Raw genomic sequence first — 20,262 nt, forward strand, 5'->3', positions numbered from 1 at the left:
CTGTGGATGCAGGCATCCCTCCGCCAACGCAGGCAGTGCGCATACAAGGTGACAGGCAGCAACTCCTCCAGAGCCTACTTTTTATTTAGCAACAGAGATGGAGACCAAATAACCCTCCTAGTTAGGTTTAGGTTTAGGAAATCATAATAAAGAAAAGATGAAATACCAGTAACGGTTAAAGAAAACAACAGAACGTGCACAAGACAGCAGGGATCAGAGAGGGTGGCCCTCAAGGAATCGGGAGCCCCTAAGTGTCCAGCATGCACGACCCTGACTCGGGGGCAGAGCTGGGCCTGGGAAGCACCAAGTCCGCTCTTTAGCCCAAATGGACGTCAGGCAGAACCTTCTACAGAAGAACCTATGCTTTCGGGCCTCAGCTCTTTTCTGGAGACCAAGTCACACTGACCACCAGTGAGCATGCAGCCACCACCCAGGGTCATTTACAAGCCCCCAGGACTGAACATGGACCACGGCCCGATATAGATAACTCCATCCTGAGCCAGGTAGGTGCCCTCATGTCCACTTCTGCAGTCTGTGGCATCTGATGAGACGCAAAGAGGAGACGGGCTTCCGCTTTCCTGAACAGCCAGAAGAGTGTGAGGTGGAGGGCAGAGGTGGGGCTCAGTTCTTCAGCTGAGACACTTCGTACAGGTATGCAGCCATCATCTTGGTTCCTTCAATGTAGTTGTGCCTGATGGGGAGGAACAGTTGTCACACTGGCTGGTGCCCCGAGGTCCTGGCAAACATGCTGCATCCTTTCTGGGAGTGGACAGCCCACCAGCCTGGCGTGCTGGCCCTGAGTGCTACTTGCCTTGGTTCTCAAGTGCAGGTTCAATCCTCCTGCCCACCAGGGACCTGCCCTGGTCCTGGTTTAACAGAGCCCATGGGGTCACACCTGGTACTCAGCAGAAAGCGCCATACCTAATGATAGCTCCTCAATGCTGCCTGGGTACAAGGTCTCCACCTGGCATCCTAACACCCGGTTAGGTCTCCTACCTCTGCCCTCCAAGCAGGGTCTTGGCCTTAGTCCTCAACTATCCCAGAGACCCCAAGACAGCCCCTCTTTTCTGTCCTCACCTGTTGAGCTTCTCATTCTGGGAGTGGGCTCCGTCATCAGCTGAGCCCATGGGCAACAGCATGACATTCTTGCCCGTGGCCTCCTGAAACGTCAGAGTCACAGGAATGCTGCCACCTTCCCTGGTCAGGTCTGGCTCGACGCCAAAAACTGGGAGGGAATGGAATAAAAGAAATGGTGAGCTCCAGGGCTATGAGGCGAGGGGTCCACTGCAGATGACTGTCCAGCAACCCGAGTCCAGACCCCACACGAGGCCTGGAACAGTGGCCCCGCTCCCAAGGCCAGAGATGGCGGGGCCCGGCCCGCACAGGGATGGAGCCCACAGGGCCCACAGGGCCTCTCAGCCCCCAAGGAGAACAACTGACCTGTCTGTAGGGCTCTTCTCCCAGCCATGTAATGAGGGTGGTTGAAGTCAGACACCCAGGGCTTCCCCCCGTGGCCCATGTACACCTTGAACTTGTTGGGGCTGTGCAGTTCAGCAAACTTCTTGGTCAAGTAGCTTATCACCTGAACCACAAACAGGACAGACATGATGTCTTATAAGTTGGCATCTGCTCCAGTGCTTGTGATCTACGCCACCACAGTCTCCAGGAGTCTACAGCAGGTCTAGAGCAGCTCTACAGTGGGTCTACAATGGGTCTAAAGAGGATCTACGGTGGGTCTATAATGGGTCTACACTTTTCTGCTGCTGCTAAACACTGATCTGCATAACTGTGATAGCAGAAAAAGGGATTTCATCAAGGAACAAAATCCAGGACTTAAAAGGTAATTTTAATTTCAAGCACTTCATCCTTTACATAGATGCCCCCATACAATTACAATATTTTTTTTTCTTTTTTCTTTTTAGGGTCGCCCCTGTGGCATATGGAGGTTCCCAGGCTAGGGGTCGAATCAGAGCCACAGCTGATGGCCTACACCACAGCCACATGGGATCCAAGCTGCATCTGTGACCCACACTGCAGCTTGTAACACCACATCATTAATACATCATTCAAGGCCAGGGATCAAACCAGTATCCTCATGGATACTAGTCGGGTTCTTAACTTGCTGAGCCACAACAGGAACTCCCAATGACAATATTTAAATCAAGATTATTATTATTATTATTATTATTATTATTTTTGGTCTTTTTGTCTTTTTGCCTTTTCTAGGGCTGCTCCTGTGGCACATGGAGGTTCCCAGGCTAGGGGTCTAATCAGAGCTATAGCTGCCAGCCTACACCAGAGACACAGCAACGCGGGATCTGAGCCGCGTCTGTGACCTACACCACAGCTCACAGCAACGCTGGATCCTTAACCCACTGAGCAAGGCCAGGGATCGAACCCACAACCTCATGGTTCCTAGTCAGATTCATTAATCACTGAGCTACAACGGGAACTCTAAATCAAGATTTTAAAAAATATTCCTTGACCTGCTTTATGAAAATGATTACATCTAGACCCCAACCAGAGCCAGGTGCTGACCTAGGGACACCTTGTGATGACAAATTCTCAGTCCTAAGCTCGGTGAGGAGTCCTCAGTCTGCACCCCCAATAGGGGAGGTCTTGACTCCATTTGCCCATGATGCCCCCACCCCCTCAGGGAGGGTGGGGAATGCTCTCTGTAAGCCCGGCTGTCTTTCAGCTGATGGAGTCTGTGCCCTCTGGACTCCTCCTTTCTGAAACTGGCCCCCTCCACTGCTTATCATGGCTCAGAGGCCCTTGGACTCTCATCATAAGATTATTTGGCCCAAAGTCAGCATTTTCCCTGAAGCCCTAGGATGAAGTCAGAGGTCAGATTTTAGCACGTCTCAGCAGTGACAAAGGTCACTTACATTGGACGCTTTTTTATATGGCCTGTATCTTTGATCAGCTTGTGAACTGCTTATTCTGGTAATTACTAAGTTGGCAAGAGCCAGGAGTGGGGCCATGCAGGTATACGTTTGTGATGTTCTGTTTTAGGAGCCCTGGTCAAAGTCTCTGCCAGTGACCAGCAGCCCCTCCCTGTGTCCCGGCACCCCACACATGCCTGCTCGCTGACCACTTCAGGAGTCATGTCTGGCACGAGCCTGATGGAGAACTTGCCGATCACTTTTCGAGGAATCACGGTCTTGGCCCCCGACCCAGAGAAGGCACCTTCGATCCCATGCAGCGAGAGGGACGGGTATCGCCACCTGTGCATCAGGATGTCTTTCTGCAGAAGAGTGACAGAGTGGGTCAGGGTGGTACTGTCTGCTTGTGGAGACCTGCCAACTGGGTACACACACCCACAGGAAGGGGGAGCTGACCCCAGCAGGGCTGGAAGGTGAGCTGGCCCAGAGGCACCCTGGCAGCCATGACACACCACCACAGGGGCCACGCCACGCTCAGAACAACTGCAAGGGCATCCCATCCACGCCTCCCTGCAGCTCTACACCACCTGGATTAACAAAACTGACCCCATGGGTCACAGCATTCAGGCCAGCCCCGCAGAATCCAGGGCAGGGCACCACCCCACCAACATCAGAGCCACTACAGAGCTGAGGTATCTGGAGGAGGCCCAGGCCATCTCTGAACCCCTCCCCAGGTCTGGGGCCCATGGAACACAGAGGAGGGAAGCACCTAAGAAAGTGAAGCCAGCCCCGTCCACTGTGCCCAAGGCCCAAGGTAGGGGTTGAGATGAAACTCAAGGGCCAAGCCTGGCCATGTCCCCTGGCATTCCCAGGGCCTGTCACTGGAGACCGATAAAGGCTGGCTGAATTGCATGTGAACTTATATCCCGACCTTCTAAAGCAGGAGCTTGGCTAACTAAGAGAAGGTTCGTGATACAATCTGCCACTGACAGGTCTACATTTTGTGTACTTTCAACCTCAGCTCGTGGCTCTGTTAGGAACGGCTGACATCATCTCAGGTCCCAGTGTAAATGGGTCACCCCCACGTGCACACTCGGAGAAAGCGCCTGCCTCTGCACATGTGCCCCAGTCCTCAAGTTGTCAACAGTCGACAAATGACATGTTAAGAGCTGTCAGCTCCCTGCCTGGCATGTGTGCTCCTGGCGTCTGCCCCCTGCCTGCTCACATGCCCACATCTCTCCAGCCCCCATGCTCCAGCCCAGGGCCCTGGGATTGGGTCACTGCGCCTGGTGGGGGGACAGCCTTGCCGGCCCATGGCAGCACCTTGCAGTCATGCAGCAGGGTCTCTGCCCCCACGTCCTTGGAGTACTCTGCCAGGTCGAAGTCAATCTGGTCATAGAGCGCTAGCTCCTCCTCCGTCAAGGGGGCCACGGCCTCGTTGATGCCGGGGATGAGGATCTTCCCCTTCCCGTCCATCAGGGAGCCTGGGGGAGAGCAGGAGGATGCACGCTCAGCATGTGGGCAGCCAGGGGCCCAGGTGGGAGAGCCCTGCACGCAGGATCTCCTGGTGCTGCCCAAGCACCTATGCACCCTAGGTTGTTGTTCTGTTACCATAACAACCCAGGGAGGCAAGGAGGGTCACCTCCCGAAATATGGGTACAGAAGGTGGGCGATCTGTCCACAATCACAGACCAGGGACAGGTGGAGAGCTGGAGCCTAGAGCCCACTCTAAAACCACTACGTGGTCCCAGAGCTCTTTTTTCACAGAGATTCCATGAGAACTACCTGTACCTACACTGAGGAGGGAAACCTGAGGGGGCAGAGTAGACACCGTCCCAGAAATATCAAGTTTCTGCCAGCCAAGGAAGGGAACAGGGCTCAGTACATTGAGGGGTGAGGCTGAGCACCAGGATGCCAGGCCAGTGAGCTGAAGCCTCGCTGTCAAAGGGCAAGACTGCGCAGGAGATCCGGCTGTGGCCAGTTATCATGGAAACCAGACCAATGCAGATGCCCTCCAGGGAGAAGACTAAACAGAGCAAGGACAGTTAGGACCCTAGGGGACACGGCAGGTGGGGTGCCTGAGCTAGGCCCTGGAGACAGGCAGGTCTGGTGACAAGGGGAAGAAGAGAGAAGCAGAAATAAAATGCGTGGGTCTTTCAAAGGGAGCAGTGAGTGGAGGAGGGAGAGTAGGAGGAGAAGGTACAGAGAGAAAAAGAAGAACTGAAATGCTCTGGCTGCCAACAACAGCCCAGAAGCAACGCCTGCTCCAACCCCTCCTGGATGGACCAGCAGTGACAGACTGACGGATGTGCTCACCCATCAGCATGATGAGATCGGTCATGGCCTCGTGCACAGAGCCACCATACACGCCGGAGTGCAGGTCTCTGTTGCTGCATTCCACCTGCGGATACAAGGGCCGGCTTGCTTTTGCCGCGTTATGGTAAGTGAACAAAGAACAGTCCCATGACAGACAATTGTCAATATCAAAATCTGCTCCCTCGACAAGCAAAGTAAAGCATTTCCTAAATCACCAAACTTTGGCAGTGACAAGAAGACACTTGTAAATGCCAAGTGCAGGTGAAAGTGTGGCACTTAGGGCCTCGCCAGCAGTTTCAGAAGACTCTGCGCTACCTGCAGAAAGGGCGATGCAGACCAGGAGGGCAGCCTGCACCCAGGGCCCTGCAGCCCTACGCCCAGGCCCTGCTCGGCTCAGACCTCTGCCCTCCTGGCTGGGTGTTCAAAAAGCCAGAGGAGCATCTGCATGAGGCATGCCCAGTAGGGCAGCCTATTGCTGTGAGGGTGTCACACACAGCCCAACACCACCAGTGGCCCTGCTGCCCTGGGTCCCCATCCCCATCTATGGATGACAAGACAGGCTCAGCTGCCTGGCCCTTCCTGCCAGCCCTTTGGCCTCTGCGTCCAGGGCAATGTCCTGGTTCCTCGGTGGAGGGGTGAGAGCTCAAGGGCTGATGGGCACATTTTAACTCTGGAAAGGAGGCATGTGGCTCGGCCCCTTGAGCAGGTAGGCACATCACCTCCCCCTGCTGCTCCAGGCTACACAACCAATACCATCCCAGCGCCAAGACTGTGAACCTGACCCTTGGCCCCAGCCCTCCAGCCTGTGCTGCCAGGCAGGTGAGGGAAGAGCAGGGAGGGGCAGGTGTGTGTGAGTACATATGTGGGAGGCGGGGGGGGGGGGGGGGGGGGTGGCGCCTCACGAACCTCGATGAAAAAATAGCAGATGCCGCGGAGCCCATAGGTGACGCAGGGCTTGTTCTTCCCCAGCCAGTAATTGTCGGAGATGCAGACGAAGTCCACATCCTTAAAGAACTGGTCCTTCTGGGCAAAGATGAGTGCGTCCAGGCCTTCAGAGCCAGACTCCTCCATGCCTTCCAGACAGAAGCGGATGTTGACGGGAACCTCCTGCAAAGGGGATGGGGTGACGACAGGCATGCAGAGCTCAAGGATTTTTATTTCTTAGAAACAACAGACAGGTAGCCACCAAGCGTTTTGCAATCACAAAGTTCTGTCCCCAGGTGTGGCCATAGCCATGGTCACCCTTAGAAGGACTCTACCCCCCCACCCCCATTGGGGCAGGTGTGAGGGGAGGCTCTGCCCTGCACAGGGCTGCCCTCCCCCTGCAGCCAGACCCCAGGGGCCCTGGAGGAGGGGAGCCTGGCACACCTGAACCCTTTTCAGAGCCACTCCTCATCCCAATAAAAACTCTCTCATCATTCTTATCACACACCATCATTCTTATCATTCTTATCTTATCATTCTCTTACACAAAAAGAGCAAGATGCAGAAACTGTCTACATAGTACAATCACAATTAGATTAAAAATTTTTTTTGAAAACAGATCATTACTAACAAAATATGGAGTCTCTGAGGGTTAGAATTTTAGGCACTTTTTCTTTCTATTTTTCTGTATTTTACAAACAGTCAACAAGGAACAGATATTTCAGTTATGGGAATATGTTTTTAAAAATCATATAGATTTTTAGGAGAATAAAAACCACACAGAGAAGTAAGGGGTTTGTCCACTATCACAAAGCCTGGGTCACATGCCAGCACACACCCCTTCCCCAGGCACACTCACTGCCCAGAACTCTCACTTCCTTGCTGGCAGAGTCCCTGCTGAGTCACCCACAGGATGACCTTTGAACAACTGGTAAAACCGCTGCATCTTTAATGTTTCCTAATGCTGGAAAACGACTAATAATCTGAAGTGTGACCCAGCTGCACTGCACTGCACTGCACTGATGCAGTCTGGGTGGGAGCTGGCTATCTCCCAGCCCGTGATCTCTGACCTTACAGGCTGTCCTGGGAACAGAAAGTCCCACTCTGCAACAGCAGACAGCATAGGTGAGTCGCAGCTGGATGTGGGTGGCACACCTGATTTGTTTTCTGGAAGGCCTCCAGGGCGTTCACCCAGCCAGCCACGGGCCCTTTGTCATCCGTTGCTCCTCTTCCGTACAGTTTGCCTAGAACAGCAACCAGCAGCCCCACAGTGAGGGTCACATACCTGGCAACATCTTGGAACAACCACTGGCTGTCCTGAGACTCTTCCTCAAACCAGAAGCCCCACTGCCATCCTATCAGGAGCCCTGCGTCTCCATCCAACACTCACATTAGGACTTTGGGCAAATTTGCTCCCTCTAAGAGTCAGTCACGTGGGTGCTGCAAAGCTTTCCCACAACGCAGATATGGGCTGGCCAGAGCTGGAGGGCAAGGGCTGAAGGCCCTACTCCAGGGGGTTGCAGCCACTTGCCATTTTGTTAAAATCTATTTCACAAGATTAAAATCTATTTCCTGGCAGTGGGAAGCCTGGTCGTGCGCAGGACGACAACGTGCTGGCATCTAAGACAACCATGTCTCACCCCCACCACAACCTGATGAACAACTGAACTTATGTTTGTTACAAAATGCTCTTGGTTATCACTTTGAAAACTAACAGACAGGACACTGCCTTTCCTAGTGTAACTGGTCACCTCCCCTCTGCACTCCTGCATCTGGGCCCCCACACAAAGGCACAGGTCTGGGCCAGGAGCTAGCCACCCTGAAGGGCAGCTGGGGAGACAAGCCTGGAGCCTCCTCCCAGTTGCAATGTGCACAGCCCAGGGGAGGCCAGGGCAGAGGAAGGACAGAGCACCACACACCCCACTCCCCCTGCCCTGGCCTCCATCTGTCCTGGCTGGTCCTCTGACTTACTTGTTCTTAGCCTGCTTTTAATGCTTGACAGTAAAATCTGATCCATCTTAAAGTGGTGTGAGGCTTAAAGCCATCACCATCTTGGCGATTTTTAAAAATCTGCTTTTCACAAAAGCTAAAGAGCTCTCCTAAGAGGCATCCTTGTTCCTGTGACAAACACTAGCCCTGTGACCTCGTGGTGCTAGGGGCAGTGCGGGGCACCCCCTACTCCAGCTCCCAGGCCAGCAGGTGTCTGCAGGGCAGCTGATCTGGACTCAGGAGTTGTTCCAGCTTTGCCCATTCCCAGTCTCCTGCGTGTCTATGTGTCTGGCTGGGGGTCAGGGAGGGCTGATTAGCGGCCCCTCAGAGGGCGTGGCAGGTGACCAGGGCTGGCATGGTCAAGGTGGAGGAGAGGACAGGAGGTAAGAAGGGGGGGCACCCGCCACTGAGTCCCTGTCCCTGAGAGGAGCCAAGTAGAGATGGCACGTTGAGGTCACCATGGGTCAGAGTGGGATCAGGTGTCACTGGGAGCCAGTAGAAGAGGGGAGAAGGGCAGGAGAGCGAAGGCAGTACAGGGGAGCTCAGGGGACATGCAGGCTGACACTCAGAAGAAGCCCAGGTTTTATCAAGGCCAGCAAGCACATGCACTGTTGCCGCCACCTGGAGGTCAACCTCCTCAGAGCTGAGCTTTAGACAGGAGCTTTCTGCTCTAGGTGTAGCAGTGACCCACTGACGTGGAGTCAGGGACCCCACATAGATGCCCAAAGTGTCCTGCAGAGACACGTTTGTGTCTGTGATGAGACAGTCTGGACCCAGCCCAAGGGGACAAGGCACAGACAAGGGGCTGCTCCAGGACATCAGAGGAATAAAGCAGGCACAGCCTCCATTCCAGGGCCTGCGGGCCTGGCCCGGAGCCTCAACAGCTTCACTGAGCAGTCACTGCCAGCCTCATCTGGGCAAGAGGGTCCAGCCAAGGCTGTGCCTCCCTCCATAGGCACCAAAGGGAGTGGCTAAGATGCACCACAGAAGCAGTGCCAATTGGGCCGATCTAATCCCAGGTCGCTGAGGCTGTGCTGCCCCAGTGCAGACTGTATTTCCCAAGGGAGCATCCACAGGCGAGGGAAGCCCAGCAGAGCTGGGGTCACAGAGACCTGGCTGCACAAGGCAGACGGGCCGCCTGAGGCTCCCTGACAGGCACACATGCAGGCAACATCCAGAACCCAAGTTCTAGATTGTGTGAAAACAACTGGTTCTGGAGAAACAGCCATAGGACACCTTGCATGCACGTCCTGAAGCAAGTGTGACTCTGTAAACATGAAGTCCACCCCCTTCCCCCCCGCCCTGCTCCTCCAGGAAATGCTCCTACCGTCTCGCTCCACCAAGGTGAAGGGCTCGCTATCCCAGCCATCCTCCAGGGCCGCTGGCTGCACATCCAGATGCCCATAAACGCACACAGTCTTCTTCTGCGGGTCAGAGCCCAGCTTGCCAAGTAAAATGGGAGGAAGCGGTATCTCCGAGCCATCAGGGAGCTGGGGGGTGGGGAAGAAGCAAAAGAGGACAGCCTTGGTGTCAAGGTGTTATGGCAGGTCTATTACATCCCTCAGAGGTGCTTATCTGTTTGCATCAATCACCCTCTATGGCAGAGTTCAAGGTCATATTATTCAACAGAGTCATTAATTAACAAGAATACACTTTCCCATAATCCAGAGCAGAGAGACTGAAATATGTTTAACAACTGCAGCAGCCTGGTAAAGTTTTAAAGGATAATTAGTCTTAGAAGATCCAGCAGTTAACTGGCCACTGAAAATAGTTGGGTATATGGATGTGTTTTTTCCCCCATGTATGTTAATATTATCAAAAGCTGAATGTACACTTTGAATGATTCTCTTCAGAGCTAAATAGTAAATGATTTAATGTTTCTCAGAGAATAGTAAGATCTCATTACAAGGTAACAGAAACCATTTAATGAATTAAGAAAATAATGTAGGAGTTCCCGTCGTGGCGCAGTGGTTAACGAATCCGACTAGGAACCATGAGGTTGCGGGTTCGGCCCCTGTCCTTGCTCAGTGGGTTAACGATCCGGCGTTGCCATGAGCTGTGGTGTAGGTCGCAGACACGGCTCGGATCCCGCGTTGCTGTGGCTCTGGCGTAGGCCGGTGGCTACAGCTCCGATTGGACCCCTAGCCTGGGAACCTCCATATGCTGCGAGAGCGGCCCAAGAAATGGCAAAAAGACAAAAAAAAAAAAGAAAAAAAAAGAAAAGAATGTAAACTAAGTCTGTATTGTACTATTCAACAGAAGATAATACGTTTAGGTTTTAAAAAACAATGTCTTGAAAGTAATTACTAATTCTCATTAAGAACCTTTGCATCTTTTAGAGTGGTAGTGATCTGATTTACTTAGCCTCTAGCAACTTGGAGATTTTCAAAGAATATAAAATTATAATTCTTTCATTACAGTAGTCATCTTTTGAGTCATGGATTGAACCTCCTAAAAAATCTTCCTGAGATGATAAAGAATTATTCTTAGAGGCTGATTTTGACCTTTAAATGCTAGAGTATTGATGTATTTAAAGAATCTTCTTACTGAGTTTTGTCTACACTTGCTATGTTAATAGGTACACCTGTCATTTTATTTCCTTTGTTCCTTATTACATTTATACTCTGTTCCTTTGTAAATAAATATGCCCTTTTGAAGTGAAAAAAAAAAGCCTAATTAAAAAAAAAAAACTTTTATGTAACAAAACATATTACAAAGGCTGAGTTTGGGATGCAACTTAATTCATTATTTTCTAAAATAATGGATAACGCTACTGTAATTTTATTTTATTTTATTTGCCTTTTTAGGGCTGCACCTGCGGCACATGGAGGTTTCCAGGCTAGGGGTCCAATTGGAGCTGTAGCTGCCAGCCTATGTCACAGCCACAGCAACACAGGATATGAGCCACGTTTGAGAGCTATACCACAGTTCACAGCAACACCAGATCCTTAACCCACTGAGAGAGGCCAAGGATCGAACCCACATCCTCATAGATGCTAGTCGGGTTCATTACCACTGAGCCACTATGGGAATTTCAATTTTATTTTATTTTAGCTATTTTGTTTTGTTTTGTTTTGGGGGGCTGCATTTGTGGCATATGGAAATTCCCAAGCTAGGGACTGAATCGGAGCTGCAGTTGCCAGCTACAGCCACACAGGATCTCAGGCTCGTCTAAGACCTACACCACAGCTCACGGCAACATTGGATCCTTAACCCACTGAGCAAGGCCAGGGATTGAACTGCATCCTCATGGATACTAGTTGGATTTGTTTCTGCTGAGCCACAACGGGAACTCCCACTACTGTAATTTTAAAGCAGAAGATCCGTTTTGAATTTTATATGTAGATTACAATTAGGTACTGGCTTAACAGACTGTAGACCAAGGTATGATGAACTGAAATTCACAGTAAGCCAGACTAAATCAAGCAGAAGTAGCTGGCACTTCTGAGCTTTTCCCAAAGGCTGGACCAGTCTCCCACCACCCCCTACGAACAGGGGACTGCATCTTAATCATGGGATTCTCTCCTTATCTAAAGCAGAAATGCAGGTATATGCAGGCAAGTCAGGGCCGAGATCCACATGAAACTCAGGTTTTGTCCAACTACAGCTCAGTGTCTCCACCTGTTATGTTACTTCGGCCAATCAGGCCCTGCAAACTACGGGGTATCCCATCCTCTCCCCCCACCCCACCTCCACCACCACACCTGAGTTCTAACAGGATAACCCAAGGTCCTTACAAAGTGCCGCTGATGGCAGGAAGGGATGTCCTGTGTTTTAGCTGCAAGAGCAAAGATTATTCACCATGGAACCATCACATACCTATGTATGGGTCTACTCACCAGAAACAACTCTATGAAAACATACTTGGCTAAACACAACACACAAACCAAACTGGTAATGAGGCTACACTAGTGATTTACAATTAAGATGTAAAATGAGCAGCAGGAGTTCCAGTCGTGGCGCAGTGGTTAACGAATCCGACTAGGAACCATGAGGTTGCGGGTTCGGTCCCTGCCCTTGCTCAGTGGGTTAAGGATCCAGCGTTGCCGTGAGCTGTGGTGTAGGTTGCAGATGCGGCTCGGATCCCGAGTTGCTGTGGCTCTGGCGTAGGCCGGTGGCTACAGCTCCGATTGGACCCCTAGCCTGGGAACCTCCATATGCTGAGGGAGCGGCCCAAGAAATAGCAACAACAACAACAACAACAACAAAAAAGACAAAAGACAAAAATAAAAATAAATAAATAAAATGAGCAGCAACTGAAAATGGCAAGAATTCAGGATGAGGCTGGTGCGGGCTGCTAAGTTTCCTTCCTCAAACTGGGCCAGGGTGCTCAGCACCTCTAAGGACACACCACCCGGGAACGTGCCAGGCAGCCGAGTTCTTGGGGGACATGGAGCTCCTCTTCCCAGTACCCTCTACTCCTAATGCCAACTTAAGTTACTCCTGCTGATGCCACAGCTGCCATGCACAGCCCTCTGACTCCATGTCACCACCACCTATGCGAGCTGCCCCAGGGCTGGGCCTGCCTTCATGAGGATACCCTGCAGCCACCAGGGCACAGAATATTTCCTTAAACCAAGCCCACTGTCCGGGTCATACATGACACAGGGTGCTTCGTCACTGCTGGCCCTTAGCTTGTCTCATAAGAAAGTGATTTTTGAAAAACAGATTTTCTCTAAATACATTTCTACTCCAGGCAGCTCCTCTGAAATATTTTAGCATTTTTCAAGAAGCCATGTGGGCTCACAGAAATGCATGCTGCAAACTATAGGCTCTGAGTGTCCCAACTCCTCCAACATATCAGAACAAGGTCTGGGGTTGAAACACAGCCACGTGTCCACAGGGCTAACACGCTGGCCTCTTGCAGAGCAACTGTCTGGGCATAAGTCTGTGACAAAGAGTTCCCCTCTCTCCCTCCTTTCCATCCCATCCCACAGCCACCAAACAAATCCACGTCCCAGCCCTTGACCTGTTGCACCAGCACCCAGAGCCCTTTCATCATTTCTTGGCCCAGAGGCCATGGCTCTCTGCAGGCCCTCAGGGACCAGGCCTCCCCCACCTACTGGCCAGGCACACCATCTATCCCACTGCCCGGGGCAGCAGCTGGGCTGCAGGCAGGCACCACCTGACCCAAGAATCCTAGATCAGCCTCCCCGGCATCAGCAACAGGGGCCAGGCTCCCAGGGCATCACTAGAACCCGGGTGGGATTCCCAGTGTCACCCTTCCTCTGTGAGCCTGAAGACACCCCAGCTTCCAGGTGTACACGGGTGACAGGATGACAGTCAACTCCACATCTGCCCAAGTCCCCATTGCTTCCTGCAAAGGTCAACTAGGCCACCAATGAACCAAGAGCAGAGAAGGCCATGTGTGTTGACCTCACGCTACAGGACCTCACAGAACTTCCCTAATAGTGAGGAATACTGCCAATCCCTTGATACAAAAAGGGCTTATGTAATTCAAACAGCATGTAGTCATTTTAGTCTTTTGTGGAAAATTTTTTCTTAAGAACTGCACTGTAGGAGTTCCTGCTATGGCACAAAGGGACTGGCAGCATCTTCGCACTGGGATGGAGCTGCAATCCCCAGCCGGGCACCGTGGGTTAAGGATCCAGAGTTGCCTCAGCTGAGGCTTGTATCTGATCCCAGGCCAGGGAGCTCTATATGCTGCTGGGCAGCCAAAAAAGGAAAAGAAAAAAAGAATTGCACTGTAATGCCCTCATTAAATAGAACAGGCCTATCTATGCTAATGAAGCAACGCTTAAAGATTTGCCACCAAGATTTTTTTTTTTCAATGTGTGAGGCTAATGGGAGAGGAAGTATGTTCCTAACAGAAAATAAAACAAAGAAACTTGGTTTCTCCCCTCAAGTGGGGAAAAGCACGGGGAAGCTGTGATGGCTCTGAAGTAATCTTAGGTGAACTATTAAATCTGTGGACAGGGAGTTCCCATCGTGGCGCAGTGGTTAACGAATCCGACTAGGAACCATGAGGTTGCGGGTTCGGTCCCTGCCCTTGCTCAGTGGGTTACCGATCCAGCGTTGCCGTGAGCTCTGGTGTAGGTTGCAGATGCGGCTCGGATCCCGAGTTGCTGTGGCTCTGGCGTAGGCCGGTGGCTATGGCTCCGATTCGACCCCTAGCCTGGGAAACCTCCACATGCCGCAGGGGCGGCCCAAGAAATAGCAAAAAGAAAAAAAAAAGTCTGTGGACAGAAGAAATCCCACACAGACAATACTGACCTGGGCGTCGGAAGGCCCGGACTTCAACCTCCTTCACCAGGGACCTCTAATTGGTTCCCAGGGAGACAGAGCCCCCTACCTCCAGGTCCTTCCATTTATGAAAAGAGCAGACTGGGGTGAATGTCCACCCCTGCAGTCCCAGGATTATGATTTCATCAATCAGGCGAGAGAACCAGGAGAAACTCAACCCGACCCAGCCATACCCTGCAACACACAGAGCACTGCAAACATGCAGGACCGAAACCTGATAGGAAAACATTGGGAAAATGTACCATGAGGTGAGGCTGTTCATTCTAGTTAGGACCTGTCAGATTCCTGCTTTAAAGTGCAACTAATCCCGAGCCCCACACATAAAGTAGCTCTTTTCCAGAAGCCAAGTCATGAAAAAGCTCTCTTTCTACCAACTGGGATGCGGGGCCACAGTGGGTGTGAATAGGAGTCTCTAGTGGTTTCACTTCTAATGGGCAGAGTGTAACTTCCTGTCTGAGAGCCACCTGATTTCTGGGAAGGAACATCACCTACTGTCTAGAATGGCCACTACATTAACTTCTCAAACAACTGACAACAGTTCTCCTTGCTGGACAAACAAGATGAGTATCACAAAGCTCTACCCAGTCCAGCTCAGGAAACCAGTTCAGCATCCAAGCCAGGCCCCTTTTGTCTGTTTTAAAGACCAGTAGGCTCTCTGAAGCAAAGGCATGTAAGAACTCACCACGTGTTCTCACCTCCTCAGCAAACCTGCTGGGTTAGGTTGTGCGGTGCACAGCGCACCAGGCTCCTACCTTCTGGTTCCCGATGTCCACCAGCTCCACGGAGCCCCCCAGCTGTGTGATGTCGGCAGCGGCAACCTCCATCATCTTCCGGATCTCACCCCTCTTCTCAGGCCAGGCAGACACGCTCTGGATGGCCACCCATTCTGCAAGTTTCTATTTGTGGATAACAAGCAAAAGGGATTTTGAAAAGGTGCTCCTCCGGGAAGGCAGGTATTCACAGGCATGCCATTTTCAGGCCCACAAAGCTCACTTGCTACTTTCGGCCACTCCATCTGGAACATGGTGACCAGACCCAGAAGAGAAGCATTTTATTTGCTTTTTGTTTAAGATTAAAAAGAACTGTATGTCCTGACCCTGGACCAGGAACTATAAGCAGGACCGAAAAATCCTTAACCACAACAAAGCACGACATGAGTGCAAAATGTACAAAGTTCCATAAACACATCAATAGCTGAACCTAACAAAATTGCAACTGAAAGATACAGGAAATACCCAAATTTTCACAGTCCTAAGCAGCTTATTTATCATCCTGACAATGGCCAAGTTCTCTGAAACATAAGTTTGAGAATGGGAACTATAAAGATTTCGTCTGAAATAGGACTATCAAAAATAATTTTAAAGCATGGTTCTTTAAGTTAACATCAAGAAACGTTAATACGAGTTCCCGCCATGGCACAGTGGTTAACGAATCCAACTGGGAACCATGAGGCTGCGGGTTCGATCCCTGGCCTTGCTCAGTGGGTTAAGGATCTGGCGTTGCCGTAAGCTGTGGTGTGGGTCTCAGACGCGGCTCGGATCCCACGTTGCTGTGGCTCTGGCGTAGGCTGTGGCGCTGATTAGATCCCTAGCCTGGGAACCTCCATATGCCGCAGGAGTGGCTCAAGAAAAGGCAAAAAAAAAAAAAATTAATAGGTAACATTACCAAGTCATTTAAAACGTGTTAAATGAAAAATAGTTCTTAATCTATATCTACCACAAAAATAAACAAAAATCTTGAATTAGCTTTGCTATTTCTAGAAACATGTATTAAGATTTTCTTTCAAAAGCCAAGAGTAACTTAAATACTGTAATGAGAAGGCAGAGGAAAAGACCTCTGGGAGTTCCCGTCGTGGCACAGCGGAAATGAATCCTCACTAGGAACCATGAGGTTGCAGGTTCGATCCCTGGCCTGGCTCATTGGGTTAAGGATCCAGAGTTGCCATCAGCTGTGGTGTAAGTTGCAGACGCGGCTCGGATCTGGCATGGCTGTGGCTGTGGTGTAGGCTGGCAGTTGTAGTTCCAATTAGACCCCTAGCCTGGGAACCTCCATATGCCACGGTTGGGGCCCTAAAAAGACCTCTAGACAATCCCCATTTCTTAGTTACCTTTTTTTGTGTGGTGAGAACACCTAAATCTACTCTCAGGAACTTGCAAGCACCACACAGGGCTGTGAACTGTAACCACCATGCAGTGCACTGGACCCCAGAACTCACACACCCTGCAAATGAAAGCTGAACCCTTAGGCCAACATCTCCCTGATTCCCTGCCCCAGTCCTGACACCCACCCTTCTACCCTCTGCTTCTCTGGGTTCAACTTTTTCAGTGTCTGTCTTTCTCCACCTAGACAATATTTTTAAGACTTGATAAGAACGGCATAATTCTTATTAGCCTCTTGAACATTTCTCTGAGTTCCATGAGACTAACTGCACTTTATTAGAACAAATATTCCCTTACCTTAATGTAGCGATCCTGATTCTCATCAATGTACTTAAACAGAGCAGCGAGGGCCGGCATCTTTCCCCCAGACGCAGACCTTGGAGATTCTAGGAAGGAAGAACAACCTGTCCGTGCTGTCTCGAGAAGGACTGGGAGGCACTTGTTCAGGATCAGAAACTGGACTCCACCCCCCCGACAGCACTTCGAAGCAGTCACGAGGATTCCAGGAAGTGACCTCGGCAGAGACAAGGGCTCTAGGAAGCAGTCACAGGCTCAGGCTGATCTCTTTTTTTCAGAAGGAAAATGTACAAAGAATCACGTTTCAGAATGGCAGGTAATTGAAGGAAGGGCCCCAGTGGAAGATAATCTGATGGAAATTAAAAGGAGGTACTTCCCAGTAGCACTGACACACCGACATTTTAAAATACTTTCTAAAATTTAGTTTTTCTCTCTTAAAGCACGCAGAGAACTTTCCCTTATTATCACCACAAAGGAAATAATCTCTCCAAGGCTCCCAGCAAAAATGTCACATCTGTCCGCACACCACAAGCCGACAACACAGTAAATAAGGCCCAAGGAGGGAACGTGGAATTGGTTTAGAGAAACTAACAACCAGAGTCCAGAAACCACCAAGACAGCGTGGGAAACTCCACTGAGGCCTGATGAAAATAAAGAAATGTCTGGCCTCCCACGGGCATTTTCTAACTCCAGTGTGAGACCCATTATGTCATGCTCCACCATACAGATTCAGGGGAAAAGAAATCATTTGATTCATCATCTTTAAAAACTGCAATCAAGACGAAACAAAGATAATAATCCCAGAAATGGGGCTTTCAAAATTGGTTCTCCCCCACTTCCTTCAACGGACAACTCAGATTCCATCAAATGGCAAAACCCAAACCTCAGCAGTGACTGAAAGGAGCTCAGTGACTCCTTTCAGAGCAAATTCAGCACTGCAGGGACAGGAAGAATTTCAGAACTGCAGCTGTGGAGTCACAAGACCCTACCACATCCATGTAGCTCTCAAGTGGGACACCAGAGAAGTGGCTGTGTATGGACACACCGAATTAGAGAATTTTCTTCTTGGTAGAGGATTCTGAAGTGACTTCTAAACAGAGGACAGACTTTGTCCACTGAAATAGTAAGCTTGGTAGCTGCTCAACAGATCAAGGATGTGCAGCTTGAGTTCAGTAAAGGCAATCCTCTTCCAACACCCACAACAGAGCATGAAACAGTTAAATATCTCCCTGCCAACTCAGATTGTTTCAGCCTTTTGGAAGACAAGGTTCATAAATGCATACACTGCATAGAAGTCAGATTTTCAATCATAAAGGAAAACCTATTTAGCAGAACAATATGCTACACCAGATACTTTTCATTTGAGTTCCTGGTCATTACATAGCACAAATTCCATGCTCACTGTGATATATTCTCATTAGCATTATGCTTTTCGCAGCCCAGTTAACCAATCGCCTTCCAGCTTAAGTCAAATATATAGCTATCTAAGTTGAATCTTTAACCAAAGGAGAGTAAACAGAGACTGGATTATTCAGCTCTTCCTGCCACCTCACCAGGTGGAAAAACAACATCTCTGAACTGCTAACTGGGTCAGAGAGGTTAGGCCAGAGCCCTTTTCTCCCTCCCACGCACAGTTATTCCTGTTTTACCAACTGGCCAGTACCAAAGCCATTACAACGGACTACTTTTTTCTGGGGGGCTAAGGTGGGGGGACTTGCACCATGACATGCAGAAGCTCCCAGAACCCCTGCCACAGCAATGACTTGAGCCACAGCAGTGACAACGCCAGATACTTAACCTGCTGAGCCAGGAGGGAACTCTAAATGGGGACCACTTTTATATGCCCTGGTGAACCCTATTTATTAGGGTAAAAGCATTGAGTTGGAGTGAACAAAAGCAAACCCTATTGTCTGGAAGTAAACACCAGCCTCACTCCCTTCTTGGAATCTAAGGTTCCTGGGGAGTAAAGTAACTTCAACACTGAAACTCCAGTGAGGGGAAGAAGGGCTGGTGGTACCACCTGGAACCACCCAGCAATCCCTACAAAGATTCTTTCAGTTCTGAGGCTCCATCCTGACCTCCTTAATTCAAGGCACATGCAAAAGTAAAGGGACTCTTGAATAAGGGCTTCAGCTCTGTGTAAAAACCACTGCAACAGGAGTAGGAACCTCTGATTTGCTCAATCTAGAACTTTAATCCCAAACATACAGTTCTACAAAATTATTCCTCGCCACCCCTCCCTGCAAACACCAGGGATGACAAAGGCATAAATAAAATCTCCGCCGGGTCGCTGAGTCAGCACTAGGTTCCCGCGCGGGCGAGGGCGGGACGGAGGCCCAAGGACTCAGGACAGGCCGACCCAGGACCAAGCATCACTCCTGGAGACTGCCTCAGGGCAGCCACGTGCAACCTCCCAGCCTTAAGTGAGGGCGGAGACCCTGACCCCGGGCCTCCGACCCTGAGCGCGGGCCGTCCTGCAACACCAACCTCAGGCCTCTGCCAAAGGTCTCTGCAGCCGAGAGACAGGCTTTAGTTTTCTGCGGGCCTCACTGTGGCGGAAGGCGGGGGTGGGGAAGGGTTGCTCACAGGCGGGTCAGTATGCGTCCTCCCCGCCGCCGCCCCGGACCCCATTCTGACTGCAGCGGGCCGCATTCTGACTGGACGCCCTCTTCTCCCGTCAGGGCCGGCCACAGGCCCCTCAGAGCTGGCCTGGTCCCTGGCCCGCCGCGCAGCGACCGGTCTTCCCTGCCTGCCGGGAGGCGGCCTGGACCCCACGCTCCCGGCCTCGGCCCCGCTCCCGCCGCCTGCAGGAACCTCCCTGTCCACAGGGACCTCCTTCCCCGGGAAGGCCGCTCACCAGCCAGCTGCTACAGCTCGGGTTCCGCACCACGTGTCTCGGTCACGCCCCCTGTGCGGGCCCGCCCCGCAGCCGCCCCATCCACCAATCCCAGACCTCGTCCGGAGAACTGGCGTATCCCCGCCCCGCCGCCGTGCAGTCCGCCAATCCTGGACCTGGCCGGAAACTGCGCCGCCCCGCCCTCCGCTGTTCGGAGCGCGGCGCCGGCGGGAGGCGGGGCTGAGACCTGGGCGGCCAGGGCATAAAAGCGCGAGCCCGGGCGGCGATCTACCTTGGTGCTCCGCCTTTTGCCTCAACCGTGAGGTTAGAGAGGTAGTGTTTTGTGTGAAGTGGTCCGGGATTGAGGTGCCCACACCCCCCTACCCAGAGTCCCCATTCCCGCGGGTTCCTGAAGCATGTTTTCCTGGTCACACAGGTTTCCGTTTCATGTAACTTTGGCACTTTGTTCACCAAGCCTTCACCGTTACTAAGAGGAATTATTTTAGTATTTAGATCCAGTAATCCTAGGAATTAATGAAGAAAGTAGACCCACCATTTACTTATTGAGCGTCTACTACTTCTTCGAGGGTGT

General features: G+C 51.2%; 1 protein-coding gene across 4 annotated transcripts; it reads right to left on the bottom strand.

Moving 5' to 3' along the window:
* Positions 1-66: 66 nt before the first annotated feature.
* CNDP2 (carnosine dipeptidase 2) lies at positions 67-19,755 on the bottom strand. 4 transcript variants are annotated; one of them, XM_047766960.1, is made up of 12 exons: positions 19,692-19,755; positions 16,835-16,923; positions 15,131-15,274; positions 9,442-9,604; positions 7,281-7,369; positions 6,108-6,308; positions 5,202-5,286; positions 4,209-4,369; positions 3,083-3,247; positions 1,441-1,582; positions 1,078-1,225; positions 67-691 (listed from the first exon to the last, which is right to left on the bottom strand). In XM_047766960.1, the coding sequence occupies exons 2-12, from the start codon at positions 16,892-16,894 to the stop codon at positions 622-624; spliced, it is 1,428 nt and encodes a 475-aa protein (XP_047622916.1). In that variant the 5' UTR covers positions 16,895-16,923; positions 19,692-19,755; the 3' UTR covers positions 67-621. The 4 variants fall into 4 exon arrangements, with proteins under 4 accessions (XP_047622916.1, XP_047622912.1, XP_047622913.1 ...); XM_047766956.1 differs by having other exon boundaries at positions 16,835-17,101; positions 19,692-19,729; XM_047766957.1 differs by lacking the exon at positions 19,692-19,755 and adding an exon at positions 19,322-19,682.
* Between the last annotated feature and the right edge of the window lie 507 nt (positions 19,756-20,262).

The sequence above is a fragment of the Phacochoerus africanus genome, chromosome 2 (assembly GCF_016906955.1).
Source record: "Phacochoerus africanus isolate WHEZ1 chromosome 2, ROS_Pafr_v1, whole genome shotgun sequence".
NCBI lineage: Eukaryota > Metazoa > Chordata > Mammalia > Artiodactyla > Suidae > Phacochoerus > Phacochoerus africanus.